The 23936-nt window shown below is 37.5% G+C and overlaps 1 protein-coding gene across 1 annotated transcript; it reads right to left on the bottom strand.

Annotated features, from left to right (window-relative positions):
* Positions 1-15557: 15557 nt before the first annotated feature.
* On the bottom strand, positions 15558-17497 carry LOC101736929 (uncharacterized). The gene has a single exon (XM_004926794.4). The coding sequence runs from the start codon at positions 17378-17380 to the stop codon at positions 16703-16705; it is 678 nt and encodes a 225-aa protein (XP_004926851.1). The 5' UTR covers positions 17381-17497; the 3' UTR covers positions 15558-16702.
* Positions 17498-23936: the final 6439 nt, after the last annotated feature.

Here is a 23936-nt window from a genome sequence, read left to right as displayed (position 1 = left end):
GTTCGAATGTTCTGAATGATTCGTTTGAACGTTTCCTTTTGGCGAATAGATTTTATTATGTTTTTGTCATTGAAGGTTTATGTGTTCTGATGATCTGCTTAATATTAAGACGTTCACTATTAATTAAGTGTCGACTTTTACAAAGACGTACTTTGGCTATTTGAACGTACGAATTGCAATATATGTAGTGCATATACTATAGCTGTGTGATGTCAGCCTAAAATAGTACTAACAGGTGTCGTGAAATCGAATAGACTAATTAAGTCGACAAAACTATGCACTAGAAAATGGGTAATAATGTCCTTTGTATTGCATACCGTCGCACTATGTGTCTGAAATATTTATTTCTACTGTACCTTTGTATTTCACTGAACTCCTAAATCCTTATAGACTGGTGGTAGGACCTCTTATGAGTCCGCACGGGTAGGTAACACCTCCCTGACTATTTCTGCCGTGAAGCAGTAATGCGTTTCAGTTTGAAGGGTGGGGCAGCCGTTGTAACTATACTTGAGACCTTAGAACTTATATCTCAAGGTGGGTGGCGCATTTACGTTGTAGATGTCTATGGGTTCCAGTAACCACTTAACACCAGGTGGGCTGTGAGCTCGTCTACCCATTTAAGCAATAAAAAAAAAAAAACGGCTGAACCGATTTGAATGAATTTTTTTGTATGCGTTTGGGTGTCATCCTGGATGGTTTAGATTCACAAATCAGCCCGGCAGATGGCACTGCAGTTGGTATCTAGGCTATTTCTCTATACTGCAACTAAACGGCTGGATCGACTTGAATGAATTTTTGTGTATGCAATCACAGGACAACGTCTGACGGGTCCGCGCAAGTGTAATATAATGTTCGCAACGACATATGTCTTTGTATTTTCAATTAAAATGCAAAATAATAATAATATTCATTATATTCAGCTCGGAGGGGTCCGCTCTTAATGTCAAAACGACAAATGAGTCGTCTATTATCAAAGGTGGCAATCTGTACATTTGGACAAAAAAATGTTATTGATATGTCAATACAGATTGATTTGAATATAATCGTCTCCTTCAAAGAATACGGTTCAAAACCTGCATTAAATAAAGGTTAATAGTTAACCTGTTATTTATCTAAGATGTCGTTCCGAAGAGTTTTGTGACTGCCAATGGAATACAAAGTCAATAATTCGTTTTTCTGATTTTCCAATAATTGTCCAAAAGTCACATTGCCGGCTTTGATAATAGTCGACTCAAATGATTTATGTCTAAGTAAATAACGACCGATTATCAAGCAATAAAGCGCTGGAGTTTCCTTATACAGCACAATGATTTATTGCGTGGCGTGTCTCGGCTGTTCTCCGTCTCATTTTATCTACGGGACACTTTAAATTGGTTCTCTAAAGTTCGTGGATAGTTCTGACATTTCACGTCAGGTCTTTTCATTTCGGTTGCAGTTTTATTATTAGGTATACACCTACAACGTTTTGAGGGATGCTATTTTATGAAAACATCTTGAAATTGTCAACGTAGAATTTGAACGATGTGTCGTAAGCTTTCTAATATTTCTTATGGCTATTGCAGGCAGATGGTGGTGCACAGACAGACTGGTAGGACCTCTTGTGAGTCCGCGCGGGTAGGTACCACCACCCTGCCTATATCTGCCGTGAAGCAGTAATGCGTTTTGGTTTGAAGGGTGGGGCAGCCGTTGTAACTATACTGTGACCTTAGAACTTATGTCTCAAGGTGGGTGACGCATTTACGTTGTAGGTGTCTATAGGCTCCAGTAACCACTTAACACCAGGTGGACTGTGAGTTCGTCCATCCATATAAGAAAGAAAAAAAAAACAATAGAGATCAAGCCCTGAAAGTTATTTAAATTAAAGGCAATTTCAAGAAATCTTGCATGTATTACAAGTTCCGTACAACAGCTCAAGCTGGGAGATATTTTATTTACGTTAAGAAGATTACACTTAACGTTTCACGTTTACACCATAAAACCAAAAGCTGACCATTCTGAGCGTCACTAGTACCGAGTCAGGATTTGCAAAGAACTTCTCTCCAAAGTGTTTCTTGTGCGCTATTACACTCTTCTCTTCTTCAACCCATGTCTACCTAATGCTGAGTGTAGGTCTCTTCGAATGCACCCCATTCATTCATCCATGTAAAAGAAACAACAAAAGAAGAAACAGACAAAGAGGATTTCTATGGCACGTAGCAATAGATGGATGGGGATATAACCCAAGGAGAGTTGACGTCAGGCAGGCGGCTGGTCATAAAATGCATGCCAAGGCAGCAGCAGCGTGATAACAGGGCATGTTGGGCTGACTCCCCATAATCAGCCATAAGAGCAAGAAGAAGAAAATTAATGGATAGTCGACGAAAACTTTAAAGCATTTGAAATATTGGAAATAATAATATAACGACAATGAAAAAAAAACTTGATAACTGTATAAGTAGTATTAGTTACGTCTGCGATTCGCGAAAACTGAAGAAAATTCTATTATTAACTAGCTGACCCGGCAGACTTCCTAGTGCCTCAATCGAGAAATAAAAGACCTAAACTTTTGTATAAAATAGACACTTAACAAACAAAAGGAATTTTCATATTTTAAACCTTCTCTGGACTTCTACAAATAATTCAAGACCAAAATTAGCAAAATCGGTCCAGCCGTTCTCGAGTTTTAGCGAGACTAACGAACAGCAATTCATTTTTATATATATAGATTAAAGCGACAAATACCGCTACGTCGTCAATTACAGTCTCCAATTAAAACAGGGTACACAAAATTATTGTTGAATTCAATATTCAGTCATTCAATATGCCTGTAGATTGTTGCCAAATTATTCGACACGTTTGTAGCGAATCCGGTTTCAAAGTGCCTCTTTACGTCTAGATAATGAATATTTGATACGAGCCCCTATCGAAGCTCGATATAAAATGGAATCATGAAAACAGTTCATGGATGTGTCATAATTTTGTTAGTGTCAACGACTTCACTTTGAATCCGTTATGAGCTCGTTAGCATTCTTTTGAGATTTATATACGAATCTTATAAGCAGTCATCTCACACATCATCTACGTTGTTGCCTCGTTTCCGTCACGTTGACATTTAAAAAGAGAAATAAGCAGTAAGAATAAAATTAATTTCATATATATTTTGATTTTAAACTTTAAAACTCCGCATAAATTTTCACTTTCCATGACATATTCGAAGGGAAATATTAATTTCATAAAAAAGCAGCTTAGTCATTGTTCTCGGCTGTGATTTTTAATACGCTTTTATTAGCTTCAGACGTATGTATGTTTGTAACGGAATCTTTGAACATGATTTTTACTCCCTTCAAACCGTCGGATTATTGGTACACTCGAAATTTGGTATACTTATTAAGGACCGATGACAATTCAATATAAAAACAAAATTGAAAAAAAAAATGAAATAATTGAAATCCAACTGAAAAATGAAAAATAAATAATAGTTTAAAAAAATTATAATAACAAAATACGCTTTTATAGAAAATCCAACTAAACATAGAAAATAAATTTTAATAAATTTGAATTAAAAATAGTGTAAGAAAAAATGATTTTATTGTAAAAAAAGCGTGGGGTGCATGGTATCAGTAGTTATAAATATTTTATGAACAGATATGAGTAGAAGGGTTATTTTGATAATATCCTGAAAAGCACCTATTTTTTATTTGGGTTTTCCATAAAAGCGTATTTTGTTAGTGTTTTTATACTATTATTTCTTTTTGTCAAAAATTACCGTATCCAATAGAGCACAGTTGTCGTACATAAAGCGTGATACAGCAACGAGTGGACGCTTGGTTTATGTAAGTAATTATTTTGGAATGACGCCAAGATAATATCGGTTCGTATGCACGAGGTGCGCAGATTTGGCAGCTCGTCATCAGACCATCATCCGGTATTCATTTGCATTGAGAACGTTCTAATAGGGCAGTCTCGGAACTATGATAACGGGAAAATAAGTAAAACATTGACATAAGAAGAAAATTTGAAGATGAATGAATGAAGGAGCTAAGTACAATCTTTAAGATTTTGGAGTTTTTATATTGAATGATTTATTTTTATATTTTTATTGCTTAGATGGGTGGAGGAGCTCAAAGCCCACCTGGTGTTAAATAGTTACTGGAGCCCATATACAGTTACAACGTAAATGCGCCACCCACCTTGAGATATTAGGTAAGTTCGAAAGTCTCAAGTATACACAACGGCTGCCCAACCTTCAAACATAAACGCATTACTGCTTCACGGCAGAAATAGGCAGGGTGGTGGTACCTACCCGTGCAGACTCACAAGAGGTCCTACCACCAATCATTTTTATTACACGATGTTATTCCTTCACAGTGCAAATCAATCGTGAACATTTATTGAGTACGTATTTTATCAGAAAAATTGGTACCCCCGCCTGGAATTCGAACACCGGTGCATTGCTCAATACGAATGCACCGGACGTCTTATCCCTTAGGCCACGACGACTTCAAAGCTCGATCCCCAGCGCGTAACAGTATTTTCAACGTGACGGAAATTATAATAGCATTTCCATTACATACTAACTGACTCGGTGGTGCAGTAGTTAACAACTCTGACTGTTGCGCCGAGGGTCGTGGGTTCAATTCCCACATCGAGTATACATCTATACTAATATTATAAAGAGGAAAGATTTGTTTGTTTGTTTGTATTGAATAGGCTCCGACACTACAGAACCGATTTGAAAAATTCTTTCACTGTTTCGAAGCTACACTATTCCCAAGTGACATAGGTTACAATGCTTTTTAAGAAAAATTAGGGATCCTTACTAAAACTCCAATAATGTAATCCAAGGTGTAAATAATTTACGTAAAATATTCTTTACTTCGCGTGCCTTGCGAAAACGTGATAATAAAATAAAATAATGTACTACGACTTTGTAGAGCACATTATTATTTACAAAAAGTGTCGCGACAGTAAATGTCTAACTATTATAGTTATCCCACAATAAGTGTTCTTTTATTTTAAAGAAAAAAACAACGTCAGTATCGTTGATATGTTTGTTAAAGACCCGAGCGGAGCCGGAGCGGGCCGCTAGTTGTGTGATAAAAAGGTTTGTTTGCTCTTTGTCTGGATGTTTTATCTACATATATTTAAACATATTATATGTATGTAATATATGTAAGTAAGTTTATCAGTCTCTGGTAGCTATAACACAGGGAATTCTAAATTGGAGTCAGATGACCGTGAAAAAAAATCGGTTGTCTGTAAAGTCGGTTCACTGACGATAGTTGAATGTGACAACGTCATAAGAAAATACTGATGGAATGGTTTCATTTTTCAAAAGAAAATTTTAATTTTATTTGGTTGATAGATATTTTGTATGGACAATTGACACCACATTCAATTTTCACTGAACTTCATACCTGACGAAAACATGTAAATGTATTATTGTATAGCAGCTGTCCACGCGGATGCATCGCTCACTCAAGTAGGAGAGAGACAGATGTCGAACGCTGCCGAACGCGGAGGCCGATTGTGCCTCTTTGTCGCTCGTTGCGCGCTCTCGCTTGCACTTCAAGCCTTAAATGGAACGCCTCAATAAGTCATGTTTTTTCGTGCGTGCAGCTGGCTCCATCGAATTATAAGACGTTGTCACGTCAAAAAACATTCAATTTACATTTTGGCACAATTCTTTACATTTTATGTACCATATCTACATATGAAGAAGGTAAGGTCGCAGTATAAGAATTTACAGCATTCTTAGAGACCTAGTTTCAAGTTTACGATTCGGTTTTGGGTACTAACATTTAAGGGAACTTCACAATGCGGCATGTTTTATCAAGATGATAGGTATTTATAAAAATTTACATTTCGTCCCTTATAAAAATAGAGCTGTCTGTGAATGGTCAAACGGCAAGTAAATCTTATAGGATTGTATGTCAATAATTTGAAACCAATTCATTTTGGGATATTCATGAGACATTTCGAAAGTAATGGCCGACTGTTGCATTGATAATATTAATGCTCTTCAATCTTTACTAAACCAAAATAAAACAAAAGAATATTGGTGGAGACGATAAAAAGTAATTTGTACTTAGATTTTTTTTATTGCCCTTGTAGGCAGACGAGCATACGGCCCACCTAATGGTGAGTGGTTACCGTCGCCCATGGACTTCAGCAATGCCAGGGGCAGAGCCAAGCCACTGCCTACCGCTAAATTGCACTATATCTTAATAAAACATTAGTTGTGAAAATTATTCACATTCCGTTGATCAACATTACCGTATTAGGGTTCGAACTTTTCCTGTACCTTACATTCTTACCTAACCAAGAAATCTTATCAATGGATTAAAACAAAGTTGTATGTGTTACCCGTTTTTTCTCTACTAGCCTATGGCGTCATGAAAAGATTGGCGTCATGACTTTACTGAAGCCCATAGCCACGAACGCCATTATAAAAATTACATAGTTCTTTAAATAAAGCTCTCGAATCTTCGAAGTAGGTGCGTGTAGCCTTTTGCTAAAACTGCCTAGTACCTTAGCCTCCTCGGCCCATAAACTCCCGCCCGTAAACCTAAAGGGCGCACATAACTTTAGTGAGCACTACAATAACTACGGGCCGTCGGAGATGACGTCACAAATCCCTAAAACTCCACCGGTATAATAGTAAAGCGCCGCTCCACTGGCTATGAATTGTTTCTTGAGCGATTTACTGGAAACTAAAGCTTGATGTTATCGTTACAACTGTTTTGTTTATGCTAAGGGCGATTCTGTATGTGTAGCTCGTATTGCGCTGTTATGGTTCGTAAATGTTAATTTCTCTTATACATATTTTCGGGTTTATCCCACTAGACGTGACCCTTTATTCTCAGTTTTTTGAAGATTTTTTTTTTATATAGGATAGGGTATAGATAAAAAACACCCTGACAAAGAGTATACAAACTCTTTTTTTTATTAATGAGGGATTACTGGTGGCCCGGAGGCCTTTTTAGTTTTACCAGGGCAGGTGGGCGAGCAAGGGTTCAGCCAGGAGGGGTGGAATTTGCTAACAGCTGCCCGAACGTCTCCAAAGGAAACCTAACAACTCAAGAGCAACTGCTTCGCAAATGAATCTACTACCGTATCGCAATCGCGACCCGCTGAGAAGATCCGGCTAGAAACTCAGCGGGATGATGCATAGGTTAGGAATATACAAACCTGTTGATCACACGAATGTTTACCCGATATAGGAATCGAACTCACAACCCTCGGTGCAACAGTCAGGGGCGCTAACTTCCGCACCACCGAGTCAGTCACCGATATTAAAAAAATGTCTTGCTTTCAATGTACGTGGTAAGCCTACGGCCTTTTTTGTTGATGACTTTTGTGATTAGGACATTGCCGTCTAGGTTATAACCGCCATGAAAACTTCAATAGTACCCCAGCGATCTATTATGCAGCAAAATATAGTGAAAGTGTCCACTCGTAAGTAAACTGTACTGTGTGAACATACTCTGAGGAATTACCGGAGATTTTTTGTCATCTCCGTTTTATTTGGTTCGGGGGCCGAAATTCCTATGAGGTCCTCGCGCCTAGAAAGCGCGTGGCTTATGTGGGAATGGATGGTCCCCAAAATTTGGGACTGCGGGCCCAAGGACGGTATTTAGGACCCTACCCAATAAACTACTTCCCTGGATTCTCGCCCAATCGTCCAATCTCCCCTAGGTTAGAATTCGGGCAGGGTAAGTGGGTTACCGCGGTTAATACTGCAATCATGCGACCTAGCTCTCGAAATAATTCCTCTACACAATGCTTCCTGAGCGTTAAGAAATGTCCTTCGTTAAATAAGGATTGAAAAGTCTCAACTTAAGTATGCACTTGGGATTGCTGATTTCTATGAGTATCGTCGACCATTAGTCATCAGATCAGTGATTTGCTGGGTTGTCTTCAAATGCAATTAAAAAACACAACACGAAATTACAAATCTGTCTATACACAGAAAATCTCGAATCTGAAACGAAATAATTTCAGTAAAATTAAATTATTAAAAGTCTCAGCAATTCCTTTTGAATACCAGAGTTATAGGAATTCTGGCAAACAAGACAGTTTACAAAGAGCATTCCTTCATAACTTTCTTCAACTTTAGCGAGAACGAAGTGTTGAAAATATGTTACAGTTGTTTACAGAGTTTGTAAGGCGACGTTAGTTTGATACGTGTAACTTGCTCGGTAATACTTACCTTAGTTCTTACTGGCGTTGAGAGTTCCTAGAATTTACACTGCTGAATGAATATTTTATAGAATATCTACATATTTGCTCTTTTTAGTTAATTGAAAATATCTATTAAGCATCCGTGTCTGAAGACTCCGGTTTTCTAATTCTGTTTTAACTCGTTTTTGTGAAGTGTTTTGTGCAAAAAGAGCTGTTGTAAATTCGAAAGAGCCGCCAGTCGAGTCGATGAAGGAGGGATTTCGCCTAATTTCTTCGGCGGTTTCATGAATCATCACAAGCCGACGGAAAGTCGACGTTGTAGAAGAACGCCTATATAGTAACGCGTTTCAGGCCTGTGTATCCTAATAATGATAAAGAAAAACCGTGAGGTGGGAAACTGCGCCACTCTATCGATGATGATTGTATTGTTGCTGCGTTGGCGGGTTTTACGTAGCTCTATGTTTTGCACTCAATATGTACGGAAGCTGTTTTTACAGAAAAAAAACCCTCAATGAAGAAATAACGTCGCTTAATAAAAAAAAAAATCCGTAGGTACTTATTAGATGTATTACTAGACCTTTGTTGTTAAGATAATTACAATGCCTATAATGAAGAGTTTTGGTTCGTGATTTTGGTTGGATGCGTCCTGGTGTGAGCGGTGGGACATTACTATAGTACGATTGAGACATCAAGCTCATTTATTGGGATGGGTGTATTCATGCTGTGGTTTTTATGAGTTCCAGAGTTGTCCTCTAACCCGACCCATAAGATACGGACGAATATTCTCTAAACTCTAAATGAAGCATATATGCGATTCGTGAAATTATTTTTAGCTGTTTAGCATTAGTTCTGGCATTGCCGATGACAACGAATGCCGGTAGCAGTTATCACTTTATCAGGTGATATTTATCCACTAGCCTTGTGAAAAATGTCCTTAGCACAAAAACAATATTTGTAATCGGACTTGTGACTTGACTTAGGCTACTGCATTTAGATTAAACAAACATTTGAACAGAATTTAACGGAATAGAGTGATGTACGCGAATTAGGCGCGAGCCTTGGTTCAACTCGTTGGTATAGTGCTTAGCGACCCAGACTACAGTATCATGAAGACGGAGTTTGATAGCCTATAAGAGGCTGTGTCTTTGTGAAAAAAAAATCACAGTACTTTTTCAATTGTCTTTCTCAAGTATGTATAATATTAGAAAAGAATATTAAAACGTAAAGCAAACATTTTTTAACCCCTTTTTACGAAAATTGCGCGGATGGAGGAGTGTGAAATTTCCAACACTTATAGAGAACGTAGCGAAGGAGTGCAGAATGTTAATTTTTTTTTAAATTATGCATGAAAAATACATTAATTCAATAAAAAAAATATTATGCACACTACCATATATTTCACACAATACATACATATAAATATAATCTTTGTTTATTGTCAATTGTCAAACTTTTGCAATTGTTTAAAGTCTGTGGTCAATTTGAGAATAGATTAATATTGTTTGTCTTTAATATTAATTATCTATAGTGTAATTTTGGCGAAATCTGTGATTATAGAAGTATAATAGTCTTTGACAATAGAACCATAATAATGTTTAGACCTAAAATTTCAATTAACTATAGTCGAATTTCGACTACTGCGGGACGACTAGTATTAGATAAAATACTAGCCGGGTGCCGTTTTATGCGGGTATTTACTATTTTATTTTCAGGATAAATGGTCAAAAAGTGCTAAAAGCTTTTGTACCGCAGCAAATCGTTGTTTCGTCGTTCAAAAGACGACAATTAAGGACAGTAGTCAGGGCTTTTACTTGTCACGGCCAATATAACAAACGGTAATGTGGTATAGGCACGACAAACTGTTTTCTGTACAGATCGACCGCTTGTATGCTGCTTCTAGTGGCCTCCACACCTCAATACCCTCCGAAGCGGTCCTGTTATATAGTTAAACATAGGTCTTTCACAGTTTACCACAGAAGCGTATTAATCTTAATCATACTTAGTCGTCCTTTGTGATTTGGACATCTTTTTGGTCCGCTGTTATGGTATAGGAATACTGCATAGGTTTGGATATATTACAATATGTTAAGTTTAAAAAAAAATGTCCTGAAGACGTAATTATACTTTCTAAGCGAAAATTTGTTACACTTTTTTTAATACATTCATAATTGTTCTGGCTTTGGAATGAGCTCCCCTCCACGGTGTTTCCCGAGCGCTATGATATATCCTTCTTCAAACGAGGCTTGTGGAGAGTACTTAACGATAGGCAGCGGCTTGGCTCTGCCCCTGGCATTGCTGAAGTCCATGGGCGACGGTAACCACTCACCATCAGGTGGGCGGTATGCTCGTCTGCCTACAAGAGCAATAAAAAAAATTGTTTTTGGAATATTTGATACAAAAATATTGCATTAAAATATTTGTTGCTGAGATAACCAGAGGGGAGATCTTATCGCACCTTGTGGAGTCGGATATCATGAATAATGCAAAGAAGTACGGAGTTAAATAGTTTGTAATTTTTTTTATTCAGAAGGGTAATGACAGAAATTAGTATTACGACCCACTCAAATGCAACAGAAAACTAAAGAATAAAGGGTTATGACAAAAATTGAAACGACCATTTTTACCGCACACATACACACACACGTAAGCTCTGTAAAGAGGAACCAAGTTCTGATGGCTGTTAGTTTCACACAAGTCGTAATTGCCACCTGCGTTGCGTGAACTTTGCAAGAACAACTCTCGACTTTCCAAACGCGGTACACTCGACACAGAGTCTGGAATGTAGGACGGAAACGGCACGGATCCGTTATTTTGCGGGTAGTTGGAAAACGTGCACTCGTGTTAGCGTGGAGGCATCTAATTGTTGTATTCAATGTACTGTTAATTAAATGATTGAATGTTATTAGTGCTTTTGGGTGGCTTTAACGCTGTTTCGACTAGGGATTGTATTGTTGCTAGTTTTGTTCATTCGGAAATAATTTGTGCGAAAATTTATAGTAAAGACGTAATAGTCTGTAAATTTCATTAGATTTTATTTTTACTAACTACTAGCTGACCCGGCAGACTTCGTAGTGCCTCAATCGACAAATAAAAGACCTAAACTTTTGTATAAAATAAACTTAAAACAAACAAAAGAAATCAGTCTCACGGGGGACACACGAAAGGAAAAACAAAATTGTTATTTTTATATAATTCCGAGCATTTTCATATTTATCTACCTTTAAACCTTCTCTGGACTTCCACAAGAAATTCAAGACCAAAATTAGTCCAGGTCCAGCCGTTCTCGAGTTTTAGCGAGACTAACGAACAGCAATTCATTTTTATATACCTATACCTATATATAGATAACTATTAATTAGTTACATCATTGGCCAGCAAGAAGAACGGAGTAGTCATGAAGGCGGTTTTTCAATGTCGCGTTCAAAGTTTCACACAACCTGTTGTTACCTATCTGAGACATGAAGTTTGAACTATTTTATTACATCAGAAGATTAGTTTTGTACACGTATGATCAGGTGTTAAGTACTTTTTACAGGGAACTATTAAAACATTCTGCCGCTTAGGAATGAGGAGGTAGTCTCAAATATAGGCCTGTCTTACCCTGCGAAGTAAAGCTCATGGTTGCTTCGCGACTCAATGCTGAACTGCCACCAGTGAATCACCTGCCAGACCTTTGCTTCTCCACCGGGATCAAATGGTAATGGGGCCGTTGCATTATATGTGCAAAACTTCTGGTACTGAGTTGATGGTTGATCGCAAAGTTTTGCTTAAATATTTTTAGCTGCACGCAAACCGTCGCATCCCCGTGCACGGTTCCATTCGCTCATTAAAAGTTTCTCTAGCTCCACTAATTACTCCTCGAGGATGTTTGTTGCCAATTTGTCGGTAGAACGTTCTCGCGTGCTCCGTGAAGTTGTTTGCTTACTAGGTTTTGAGATATCTTGCTAAAGCATGATCCTTTCTTGATCCATTGGGTGCTTATTTTTAATGTCCTAGATAGCATGAGGGTCGGAACCTATAGACATCACGGTATGATAGCTACCAACCACCCCGAGACTCAGGAAGAAGTCTCAATTAGATATCGTGAATTGGCCGTGTCTTCTTTCAGTGTCTAAGTCGGTCTTGAATACGCGTTTTTTTTTATTGCCATTGTAGGCAGACAAGCATACGGCCCACCTGACGGTAAGTGGTCACCGTCGCTCATGGACGTCAGCAATGCCAGGGGCAGAGCCAAGCCGCTACCTACCGTTGCATACATAATATTTATCGACTCTATGTCCATATTATGAAATCGTTAGGCTGATTAACTTTTTAATTTCATATTGTTGTCACGTTAGAGTGTACGCTGTTGTGTCAATGAAAACAAAATTCTTCGAAAACTATTCTCATCTCTCTTTCTGATCAGTGCATATGGCTTGCGCGTTAACATTAAATTTGGATGCATCATTTATTTTATATATTGGATAATTATGCAACATCTACATAGATTAAATGCATAGACCCACATAGATATTTATTTCGCAATAGTCAAAAGAAACGAGGACAGGAATCTCTAGTCAAATAAATAATAATATACTGTTTTTTTTTTATTTGGCCAAATACGCGTTTTTCAATATTGGTCTAACTTGTCCGGTTTGCTCTGGATATCGACTGAATCGACTTTAATATGAACTTACTTGGTGGATATTTCTATGAGAATCGTATAGTCTATTTAACAAGAACATGTGAACAAACGTCTATTTTACAATTTCTGAGGATGATTATTTATTTATTTATTTATTAAGTTGCACCAACAAAGTGATCATCAATACAAAACATTGAACAATTGACAAAAGTTCATGGCAGATGTCACCTCAATTATAGGTGCAACCGACAGTGCATTAACATCAAAAATAAAAAAATATACAGCTAACATTTGATTACATTTCATTCATTGCTTAAGATTAATTTATATTTAATTGGGAGATGTTCTGCGACAGATTTTTCCTGTAAGTTGTGAGACAATTAGAAAAAACATCTATTTCACTTAAAATTAGTTCAGCGCAATCGGACAACTCCGAAGGAACATTGACGGAGACCACGCTACCGTGGACATTATTGTAGTCCCAAAGGATTCTGTTTAAGGGAGAGTAAGCACTAAGTAATTATTGAGCGCCGAATTAAGAACCGTAGGAATTCAAATCGTCTGCCCGTAAGCAGAATACTATATTACATACCTACCTCTCTTTTAGAACGAAGTTCCTTATGGGACGATGCGGAGGGGTACCCTAACTGGGAAAAAACGTCCGTAACGTAAGATTTTTATTAGTAATGCACAACACAGTGTACGACTAAACTTTGTAATAACGTACAAAAAATAACATATTTTTTTATCATTCATTGACCGCGATCTCAGAGCGTTCGTTTGCGCAATACACTAACTCTTATGCAAACAACCGTGAACGAAGTGTACCACAATAAGTTCGCACGTTACCGAATGAACGTGGGTTGTTGCGAAACCTGCAGTTTTATTTTCTTTATACCTCGAATATAACTTAAAATTAAAATTTTTATAAGAACTTCGTTCCTATCCGGTGTCCCACGACACCACACATCTTTTTATATCTTTTTATCTTTGAAGTGTCATAGTTCAATTAGCTACCCGAATCTCTTAGAACAATAGGTTTCTCTACAGGATCCACGACGTGACTAGCTTAACTAACAGGCCATAAATGCCTTTGTTCCTTGGCAAATTATCCAAGAAATACTTCAGAGCAGCGTTCGATTTACTCTGCGATAAATTTTAAAACGAAATTTTGCAACCGCAAAATCGGGGCTCAATTTAGCGTATTTACGATATATGAACCTAAAAGCAGCAGGCAATTTGCGGTCGCGTTCTTTGCGGCGGGCGATTGATCGGAACCACCTATACAGTTCTTTGGGGCTCGGCACACCGTGAAATTGGGTCTCCCGATTGTCTGTCCATTGTAAAAACGAGTTGTTTGTTACATCCAAACGGAAATTACTTTGGCTTCCAGGTTGAACGGGAATCTTGAAGTTGATTGAGACGGTAGATTGGATATAAAAGTGATTGGGGCTGCAGCTTATCTTGGTTAGAGTAGACTTTTTTTATTTATTGCTTAGATGGCTGGACGAGCTCACAGCCCACCTGATGTTCAGTGGTTACTGGAGCCCATAGACATCTTTAACGTAAATGCGCGAACCACCTTGAGATATAAGCTCTAAGGGCTCAGTATAGTTACAGCGGCTGCCCCACCCTTCAAACCGAAACGCATTACTACTTCACGGCAGAAATAGGTAGGGTGGTGGTACCTTATCCTTGGGCCCACGGTCTGCTCACAACACCATGCAGATCGTTGAGTCTCACATACCCCGCGCGCCCCTTTTGCGCGGGGACCTCGTAGGAGGTTCGGCCCTCTATCCGAAAAAAAAAAAAAAAAAGGGTGGTGGTACCTACTCACTCTCTCGACTCACAAGTGGTCCTACCATTTTGTATTTGTGGTATTTTGTAACACGTACATATATAAATATATTTGTATATATCTTTTTTTCTTTTTTTTATTGCGCTTGTAGGCAGACGAGCATACGACCCACCTGAGCATGGTTACCGTCGCCCATGGACTTCAGCAATGCCAGGGGCAGAGCCAAGCCGCTGCCTACCGCTTAATACTCTCCACAAGCCTCGTTTGAAGAAGGACATGTCATAGCGCCCGGGAAACACCATAGCCGGATGGTACGTGGCAAAAAAGATCTATTACTGGTGGTAGGACCTCTTGTGAGTCCGCGCGGGTGGGTACCACCACCCTGCCTATTTCTGCCGTGAAGCAGTAATGCGTTTCGGTTTGAAGGGTGGGGCAGCCGTTGTAACTATACATGAGACCTTAGAACTTGTATCTCAAGGTAGGTGGCGCATTTACGTTGTGGATGTCTATGGGCTCCAGTAACCACTTAACACCAGGTGGGCTGTGAGCTCGTCCACCCATCTAAGCAATAAAAAAAAAAAAAAAAAAAAAAAAAAAAAAAGATCTCTGGAAACGCACTGTGGATGACCGCAGTGGCTCCAGGTAGTATGGATGAACTCTTGAGGTGGATAGTGCGATGGTAAAAACGAGATGATGGAATCATGTCAAACAATTCCTGTTGTGAACACATGAAATGTTAACATCTACATGTTAATTAAAAAGAAAATCTATCTATCTTCTATTTTTATAGATTAAAATGAAAGCTATAGGTACATAATGTTCGACAAGAAACGCAAGATTTCATATTAAAATGACGAATCCGTTTATCTAAATTACTGTAGTTTCATTTTGAGAATCTCATTCCAAAGACCGTTTATTGAATATGTGAAGGTTCTCGTTGTTTGAAAATCTAAAATTATTAAAACAGCATGATTTAACTCATAAAATATTTAATATACTATGTTATTCGAGTATAAACAAGACCTTCAAGTATATGATGAATTAAAAGGATGACCTTGAAGATTCACTATTGAGAGACGAGCAAGCGAATTTGTTGAATTCACGTTAATAACATTGCCAATAGCTTGTCTAAGAGTCGGTCGATTATGAGTTCTATTGCTTTTACGTTATAATTTAGAAGTGCACTTGCTTATGACACGGGTGTCTGTTATTTGATATTTTCAAAATACATAGTCATTAAAAATTATTTTAAAGTGACCGATACTTCAATTATGTCGCCAAACTTTTGAACGAGACTAAGGCATTGAAAAAAGTGAAGTACTTCCGAAAGCTGAATATATTATGTTGATTCGTTATACATTTTACATAAGAGTACGCTGATCTTTTTTTTTTATTGCTTAGATGGGTGGATGAGCTTACAGCTCACGTGGTATTAAGTGGTTACTGGAGCCCATAGACATTTACAACGTAAATGCACCACCCGTCTTGAGATATAAGTTCTAAGGTCTCAGTATAGTTACAATGGCTGCCACACCCTTCAAACCGAAACGCATTACTGTTTTTGGGCAGAAATAAGCAGGGTGGTGGTACCTACCCGTGCGGACTCACTCAAGAGGTCCTACCACCAATAAGACCAGTTTTAGACTAGTTTTCTTATATTCACAAATTTTTATTCTTTGTATTTTTTTCTTGCTCTTATACCACTATATGGAGTCGGCTCAACGTATCTCTCTATATCTCCTTTCACACAGTCTGTCTTTTAAGTCACCCCTCTCACATTACCGTAAACCTTCATTCCCAACTTTATTCTTTATCCCTTGTATTCATCCTTACCTATATATTTCCTGAATTTAAAATACAAAATAACACGAAACGAATACAATAAGAAATTAAAAATGTCGCAACGTTGTTATTGTATGAGATTATTAAACTTTTGATACATTCTTTATTTATGTTTCAGGATATGTTTTACCTCAGACGAGGCGTAAATTGTCTTCTTTCACACAATATGTAGGTATCTTGTAATTTCTATTAAAATAATATTATAAAAAACAGTGAACTGATTTTTTTACGAATCACCGAGAAAGGTCTGAAAAGAATTTCAGCTTTGCAAACCACTAATAATCATTGTAGGCAATTTTTCCTCCGAAAAACATTATTTTCCTGCAGAATCCCAACCAATCTTGTCTATATCCAATGGGACATTGATTAGGCACCGATATAATCATTTTAGAATTTCTCACGGTACAACCATTGGGCGTCATTATGTATCCTTCAGGACATTTCAATGCTTCTTTAGTCTCTTCTTTCAGTCGACCGTGATACCTCGGCTCGAAGATTTCCACTTCAGCGTTAGGGTCAGTCAAGTCGAATCTGTTGGGAAATATGTCGTGATGATTGGATATCTCCCTTGAAGTTCCACTATCGTTGGTTACTGCAAAATCCGATTCGAGAAGTTCAATTCTAGAATTGCTCGGTTTTTCAACGTCCCCGTAAAATAAGTGTTTGAATATTTTGGCAACCTGATCGAAGAACAGAGTTAGACAACTCTTCTCCTTATCTTCTCTAAGGACCGTTTCATTTTCATGTTTTTGCTGCGTTGTGCTTGTTCCGTTTTCTGGCACTCCAATTGGTTTTTCTATTTGCGATGTAGATATTTCATTTTTTGGTTCTTGTAAAATTTCCAATTTTCTTAATAGCTGCTTTTGTGCGTCCACTTTTCCCGAGTCTTCAATGACATAGCATTTTGAGTATTTCATAAACGTGATTGCGATGAAAACGTGAATAATATTCATGATTTCTTTTTTTGTTATTTTTTTTTGTATAACGACTGCTACACAATGCTGGAGGTGACTGAGAGATTGGTGTGAGATAAGCGACGCGCGTTCTAACTGAGTGACATCAGACACAAAAGTGTTCAGTGAATTTTTATTTCAGAACAGTGTTTTGTTCATTCAATATTGTTCCCTAGAAGAATTGAAATTAACTGAAGGATAAAGAAATTGAGTAGTTTTATACGTGAAAAGGATTTTTGATTTAGACTAAAATTTGTTATTAACATTGAGTAACCACTACATATATCCATGATAGACACATTGATAAGAATGCCGAAAACCTAGTTCAAGGTTTTTGTTGACACACATAAACTATTTTGCTACAAAAACGCAGATATTGTGGGTCAGTTAGGATTCATGTAAAGTAATAAAGTAGCCGTTTAAATTAAGAATTTTTCACAACAGCTACATTTAATAATGTAACAAAATGAAAAAAATCATATCATGTCTATTATCACATTAATAAATGTTCATTGTCATGGTGCGGATGTATCATATTTAAATGTACTAAATGTCATAGCACTTTTCGTGACGAGTGTACCGAGCTATCTTTTCATAAAGATAGCAATAACAAATATTGACAAAATGACGTTCAGTAAAGGTAAAAGTTAAGCGTTTGTTATGAAAACAATGTTTATCGTGAATTTCTGAAAGAGCTGGAAATATATCAAGGACGCTGTTACTGAAAGAGATAAAGGAAGGCGGGAAGAAATTACTTTTGTTGTAGGTTCTTAAATTACTGTTTTCTTATTTACTTGGTAAGACCCATGTCCGTCCAGGGTCCGTTTGCGGTCGTTGAAGTGTAAACACCACTGTGCTTATATACGTAACAAATCGTATTTAAAAAATAGTTATAAGTTGCTTTACTTGTTAACACTTTTATAAACCACATAATCAGTACTTCAGTGGGTGCAGAAGAAATAAATCTTTTTTTTTAATGTCCTTGTAGGCAGTTGAGCAGACGGCCCACCTGATGGTAAGTGTTTACCGTCGCCCATGGACTTCAGCAATGCCAGGGGCAGAGCCAAGCCGCAAGCAACCGAAATGGGATCCCGAATCTCTAGGATATTAACGGGATCTGTTCAGTAAAATGCAAAAGAAAATTCACAACGACTTTTAGAACATTCAATGATAAAATCTGCCAAATAGAATACTTTTCTGCCCTCCATAAAAATACTCAATGCAGTTTTGTCAAGTTGGCATTAACCTCAGTGTTGCCGTACATGAAAAATAATATCACCATCTATACTACGTTCCATTCCACGTTGCTTTGCACAAAAATATGGAGGAACAATTCCAACTATTATTTGATAATATGAAGACAGAAATGCAGAAGCATACAGCTAAACTAACTGAATTGCTTACTAAAAACTTAATGGATAGAATGGATGAAAAACTTAGTCCTATTATTGAAGAAAATGAACAATTAAAAAAAATGTGTTCTAGAGAAAGAGATGAAATATTTCAAGAGAGAAAAGAAGAGAGAGAAAAGTAAAAACATATTTATTTTCGGGCTGGAAGAGGGGAAAGTCTCGATGTCGGAGCCATTTAACAATATCAAGATGCCCTTCAAAGAAGACCTAAATATAAATAAACCCGAAATAAAGAAACTATACCGCTTGAGAAAAAATATAGTTCAGAATAAATCAAGGCCAGTGCTATGTTCCTTTATAAATACATTCGAGAAAAGATGAAATTATGAAGAATAGAAAGAGCTTTAAGGACATTTATGTATCGGAGGATTACTCGAACGCAATGTTGGAGAAAAGAAAAGCACTGCTACCACGGTTGAAGAAAGAGAGAGAAAAGAGAAATATAGCTTTTCTGATTTATGACAAACTAGTCGTCAAAGTATGCAATGCTGAAAGACGGAAAAAGAAACCAACCATCTGATCGTCAACTTCCAAAAGTCAACCCAGAAAACAACAAACACTATGCTCTGTCAAAGATTGCAGGATACATGCCTTTGAGGCAATGAGACCCAGATCTAAATCTTTTACCATCCACCAAACCTACGCCCAATAAACAATAGCAATTAACCGGTAAACGCAAAATCCAAACAAACTACGAAAAGAAACAAACAGGCGAAACACGTTTTCCCCCAAGCCGATTGGTCTACGTTGGGGATAAAGACCACAGTCCTCCAACAACACAGAATTAACTACAAAGAAACAAAAATATACGTCGTTGGAGGGGGCCTTTGTCGATTGACAAACAGATCTACAGAAACTAAGTAAAATCCAAATAAGAGACTAGGTTAATTGTAATATGGGTAATCAAAGACTAGGCTATTCATTCATTCAAGACCCACGTGGCGTGAGTAAATGTAATAAATAAGTGTGTCTAATAACTGATACCGTGATGTGGATTGGCGGCATACACCGTATCGATGAGTCTCCGGTAACCACTTTATACCAACTGAACTGTCACCTTCATTTATCCCTCTATGGAATTAAAAAAGGCACAGGTAATAGTACAAGCCATTGTCGGATATGAAATATAAATTTGAAGTTTCAATTACTAAAATAGCTGTTCTAACCTTTGGATCAAGAGGCGTGATTAGTTTAGAAATTGGTTGGTCATGGTCATCTAATTTGTAATATGTTTATCAGTACTTAAGACAGGAACTAGGAGGTTAATAATTTGGAGCACCAAGGACATTTCAATTAAAGAAATTCGGGAACCATCTAAGAAGTCGTAAGCTCATAAAAGACAGGGTTTTACTTAGGATTCTTATGATGAGTATTCGCCGAACTGACTATTAGTTGGACAGACTATTAGACGCGTTTTCGAGTACGTGAGTATAATTGTCTTTATTAATCTATCGATGTTGACTGCAACGGTTCTGTTCAAAGATTTAAAAACACATTCATCAATTGAAATGGAAAGTAACTCTCTATCAAGAATCAAAACATTATCTTTTTTTCTATTTGTACAAAATTATACGTGATGTTACCGTTTGGAACTTGTAATTAAACAGAATGTATCTTGAGAACATCGTTAGCGAGATTCAGGCATTTGTTCAATATCTTTTGTTTTGTGATAACCACCGCTAAACGCAAAACGTGAAAATATTCAATATGAAAAACAAACGTCAGTAACTAGATATTTGTATTACATTATGTTTATTGATGCCAGCGATCGGTTCGTGGGTCCCGATCCAATTTCACGGGCGCGGGTTTCACTCGGACCGGTCCTTTGAGTTCGCTACGATATTTACAATTGCCACCAAGTATCAGATACGTGTTTTCATTTGTGATGTGGTAGGGCATGTACATATATTCTGTTGAAGATTGTTTTAGTGTATATTATGGGATCGTAGTGACAACTACAACAGTCTGGGAACAGTAAGTCTTTTTTACTGTGGAGAAATTGGGAGGAGGAGCCAAATTGAAGTAGAGTATTCCCTTAGTTTCTGTCCGTCCCTACACGGTCCAATTGGGACATAATTGTTTTAGTGTATATTATGAACAGTCGGCCGCCGTGCTATGAGATTATAGTGACAGCTACAACAGGAACGCCTACTTTGGGACCAAATAGTCTGATTTACCGCGGAGAAATTGGGGGGAGGAGCCAAATTGAAGTTTTTTTTTTTTATTTTTTTTTTTTTATTGCTTAGATGGATGGACGAGCTCACAGGCCACCTGGTGTTAAGTGGTTACTGGAGCCCATAGACATCTACAACGTAGATGCGCCACCCACCTCGAGATATATGTTCTAAGATCTCAGTATAGTTACAACGGCTGCCCCACCCTTCGAACCGAAACGCATTACTGCTTCACGGCAGAAATAGGCGGGGCGGTGGTACCCACCCGCGCGGACTCCCAAGAGGTCCTACCACCAGTAGAGTATTCTCTTAGTTTCTGTCCGCCCCTACACGGTCTAATTGGGACATAATTGTTTTAGTGTATCTTATGAACAGTCGGCCGCCGTGCTATGAGATTGTAGTGACAACTACAACAAGAACGTCTGCTTTGGGACCAGTAAGTCTAATTTACAGTCGAGAAATTGGGAGGAGGAGCCAAATTGAAGTAGAGTATTCTCTTAGTTTCTGTCCGCCCTTACACGGTCCCATTGGGACATAATTGTTTTAGTGTATATTATGAACAGTCGACTGCCGTGCTATGGGATTATAGTGACAACTACAACAAGAACGTCTATTTTGGGACCAGTAAGCCTGATTTACAGTCGAGAAATTGGGAGGAGGAGCCGATTTTAAGTAAAATATTCATTTAGTTTCTGTCCGCCCCTACATGGTCCAATTGGGACATAATTGTTTTAGTGTTTATTATGAATAGTCGGCCGCCGTGCTATGGGATTATAGTAACAACTACAACAGGAACGCTTACTTTGGGACCAGTAAGTCTAATTTACAGTCGAGAAATTGGGAGGAGGAGCCAAATTGAAGTGAAGTATTCTCTTAGTTTCTGCCAGCTCCTATACGGTCCAATTGGTACATAGCTCTCTTTGCCATACCAATCGGAGGATCCATTACTAGCTATGACGAAGCCCAGATATATGAAATCCTGTTTGACTCTAAAGCTGCTGGTAACAGACAAGGTATGCGGAAGAAAGCCCAGAGGCAGAAGTCCAATGCACTGGTCGGACCAGATAAGCTCTACTCTCAATACTTCAGTTCACGATGCCACCCACGCAGCCGGGGGATAGGCTGGACTGGCACAGGATAATCTAGGAGAAAGTTATTAAAGGAGGCCACGATTCTCAGAATTGAGGATTATCGACGCAGGTAATTCTTTTAGAGTGGGATTCTCTTAGGTGCTCGTGAGTCGTAAATATAATTAAAACTGTCTTAGATATGTATAAATGAAAAATACAGTTAATGCCATATAATTAAAGTCATAACACAAACGGTAGATGCGATTAAAATACGATAATGCGACATTTCGAGTCTAGTCTGTAGTGAAGATGTTACTATGGAGAGATTAGAAGGTAATTATTGTTTACTAGCTGACGCGGTAGACTTCGTAGTGCCTCAATCAATAAACATAAAATAAACTTAAAACAAACAAAAGGAATCCGTCCGACGGGGGACAAAGGAAAAACAAAATTGTTATTTTTATTTAATTCCGAGCATTTTCATATTTATGTAACTTTTAAACCTTCTCTGGACTTCCACAAATAATTCATATTCTGTCGAGTTAGCGATTCACCGAGTATTCAAAATCGTGGAAAGAACCCTTTAAATAACACTATTGGTAAATAATGTAATGAATCATTACATTGTTTACGTAATAATAAAATGTAATGACCTAAATAATGTAATGATTCATTATATTATTTAACTACATAAAGAGAGTAGTGTATCTGTTAAACATTGTAATGTAAAACACGCAATAAAACAAGCGGATATTGCCGTCTGCAGGTAAACAAGTCTGCGAACAGAGCTCGGAACCAATAACATTGAAAATGCAACAAACGATTGAATTTCTTTCCCTTTTCATTGGAATTGCTCTTTTAATAGGGCTGCTACGGAAATGTTTCTCATAATAATATAATTAAATAGTAATCATTTATAGATAAGTACGGATCTTTATATTTTCTACTAGCTTTAACCCGTGACTCCGTTCGCGTGGAAGTTACTTTGGCATAACGCTAAATTTTACCCCCCCACTTCATTTACGTAGAAAGTGAAAATATTTTTAAATTATAGAATGTTAAGGAGCTATTTAAACCCCTATTTTGAAACATTATTTATTGATGTTCCACTTGTATTGGCCTTACCGTGATGTTATATTTATAGCCTATAGCCTTCCTCAATAAATGGGCTATCTAATACTGAAAGAATTAAATCGGACCAGTAGTTCCTGAGAATAGCGCGTTCAAACAAACAAACTCCGTCCGTCGTCAGGCTTACCTTGCAGTGCCCGGATAGTAATCCTGCCTTACTAAGCAATAGCGTACTTATAGAAATAGGTACTATGAACACGCCGAATATTAATAGGGTAGACAGTACAATCACCTGTACATCAACAGCATTTAAATGTAGTAATCCTCCTGATTATTTGAAGAACTTTCCCAATAAATACTTTAATTAAAAATATTAATTTAAAAGCTCATTAATCTGAAGTAATTTTGTTTCTGTTATTAAAATTTAAAACTTTCAAATAATTTAAGAATTTCAAGAAATAATAAAAAAATATTTACTAACCATTTTTAACTTAGCAGCATTTGTTTTAGCGCTATCATCGTTGCTTAACTAAAGAAGATAACTAATCGTTTAATTTTGAAATAAGACTCAATAATATTGGATATACTGATAATTAACGGCTCACTTACTTTATCGAATGTACTTAAATCAATTAATTACAATCGTATTTTTGTATAAAATGACAGTTCTTGGTAATTTAAAAGACAATACTCGTAGAATAGTTACTAGTATTTGTTATCTGGAATTTTTCATGTGAAACATCTATAGCCGCACGTAAAACCAATTTCTGGCGTGGCGACGCATGCCGTGGCGACGCGTCGCCATGCGCAATCGACTGTGCGATTCTCT

Source organism: Bombyx mori, chromosome 6 (genome assembly GCF_030269925.1).
Source record: "Bombyx mori chromosome 6, ASM3026992v2".
NCBI lineage: Eukaryota > Metazoa > Arthropoda > Insecta > Lepidoptera > Bombycidae > Bombyx > Bombyx mori.
Note: the sequence above shows the minus strand (reverse complement) of the source record. Positions and strands in the feature narration are given on the sequence as shown.